Genomic DNA, 1135 nt, shown 5'->3' on the forward strand with positions numbered 1-1135 from the left:
ATCTTTATGAGATCAGATTGCTAGACTTCTCTTCCATGGTGCCACTGGATGGATTTGAACCACCAATGTATAGGCCAATATAGAGCACAATCCTTTTGTGCCACCCAGGGACCTTGGCACATAATATGCATAAATGAAACTATTATTATCAATTAAGGGACCTTAAAAATCTTACAAGGAGCTCTGGTAGTGCTGTGGGCTAGGTATTACTAACCCCAAAGTTGATGGTCCAAACCACCAGCTGCTCCACAGGAGAAAGATGAGGTTGTCTGCTCCTGTGAAGATGAACCATCTTGGAAGCCCTATATAGACAGAGTTGTTGTGAATCAGAACTGACTTAATGGTAGTGGGTTTGGTTTGGTTTGGTTAGAGATCACACAGGCTCTGACTCCTGGAATAGGTTTCCTTTCAACTCCAGTGGAGGGTACACAGTAGTGATTTCCCCTCTCCTGTCTGTTACAGGTGAAGGATCATGGATGCCATCAACCAGGTGCCGACAGATGCTGCGCTCCCCAAACATATCCTGGATATCTGGGTGATTGTCCTCATCATCCTGGCCACCATTGTCATCATGACATCTTTGTTGCTGTGCCCGGCCACTGCCGTTATCATCTATCGCATGCGGACTCATCCTGTCCTCAATGGAGCAGTCTGAGGACCTCCCAAGAAGGCAAGATGAGGGATGACAGGAGGACCTGGAGCTGTCTATGTGAGAGGAGAACTGAGTTTTGATTTCGATTTGGCCACTGGCCAGCTGTGCAAGTTTGGTCAAGATACCTAACTCTGTGAGCTCCAGGTTCTTTATCTTTCCAATGAGGACGGTGATCTCTGGTCTTCCTACCTCATAGGAGGTGAGAGGTTTAAGCTGTTTGTGAGCAGTCAAGCCACCACACATATACAAGGTGCTGTTGATGAGTGCTGGGAAGCTTTGAAGAACCAAAGAACCTAGTTGCTGATGGTGGACTTCAAAGTGGTGAGGATGACATGGAGGCAGAGCAGCCTTTGCCAGTGCCCCTCAGACCGAACCAAAGGGCACTCTGTACTCATTCTTAGGGGACAGCAACACATGGGCTCCAAGTTATTTTCTCTGAGGTGTCAGTTTCTCTGATTTTCTTGGTGGAAGGGAACTGAACAT

The 1135-nt window shown here is 47.3% G+C and overlaps 1 protein-coding gene across 1 annotated transcript; it reads left to right on the forward strand.

The window, feature by feature from the left end:
* Nucleotides 1-472: 472 nt before the first annotated feature.
* Nucleotides 473-655, forward strand: SMIM3 (small integral membrane protein 3). The gene has a single exon (XM_006863890.1). It carries the CDS (start codon nt 473-475, stop codon nt 653-655), a length of 183 nt encoding a protein of 60 aa, XP_006863952.1.
* Nucleotides 656-1135: the final 480 nt, after the last annotated feature.

This window comes from Chrysochloris asiatica, unplaced genomic scaffold, assembly GCF_000296735.1.
Source record: "Chrysochloris asiatica unplaced genomic scaffold, ChrAsi1.0 scaffold00057, whole genome shotgun sequence".
NCBI classification, from domain to species: Eukaryota; Metazoa; Chordata; class Mammalia; order Afrosoricida; family Chrysochloridae; genus Chrysochloris; species Chrysochloris asiatica.

Excerpts from the sequence above, each read along its gene's own strand:
- SMIM3 (XM_006863890.1), top strand. The coding sequence starts at position 473 with ATGGATGCCATCAACCAGGTGCCGACAGATGCTGCGCTCCCCAAACAT.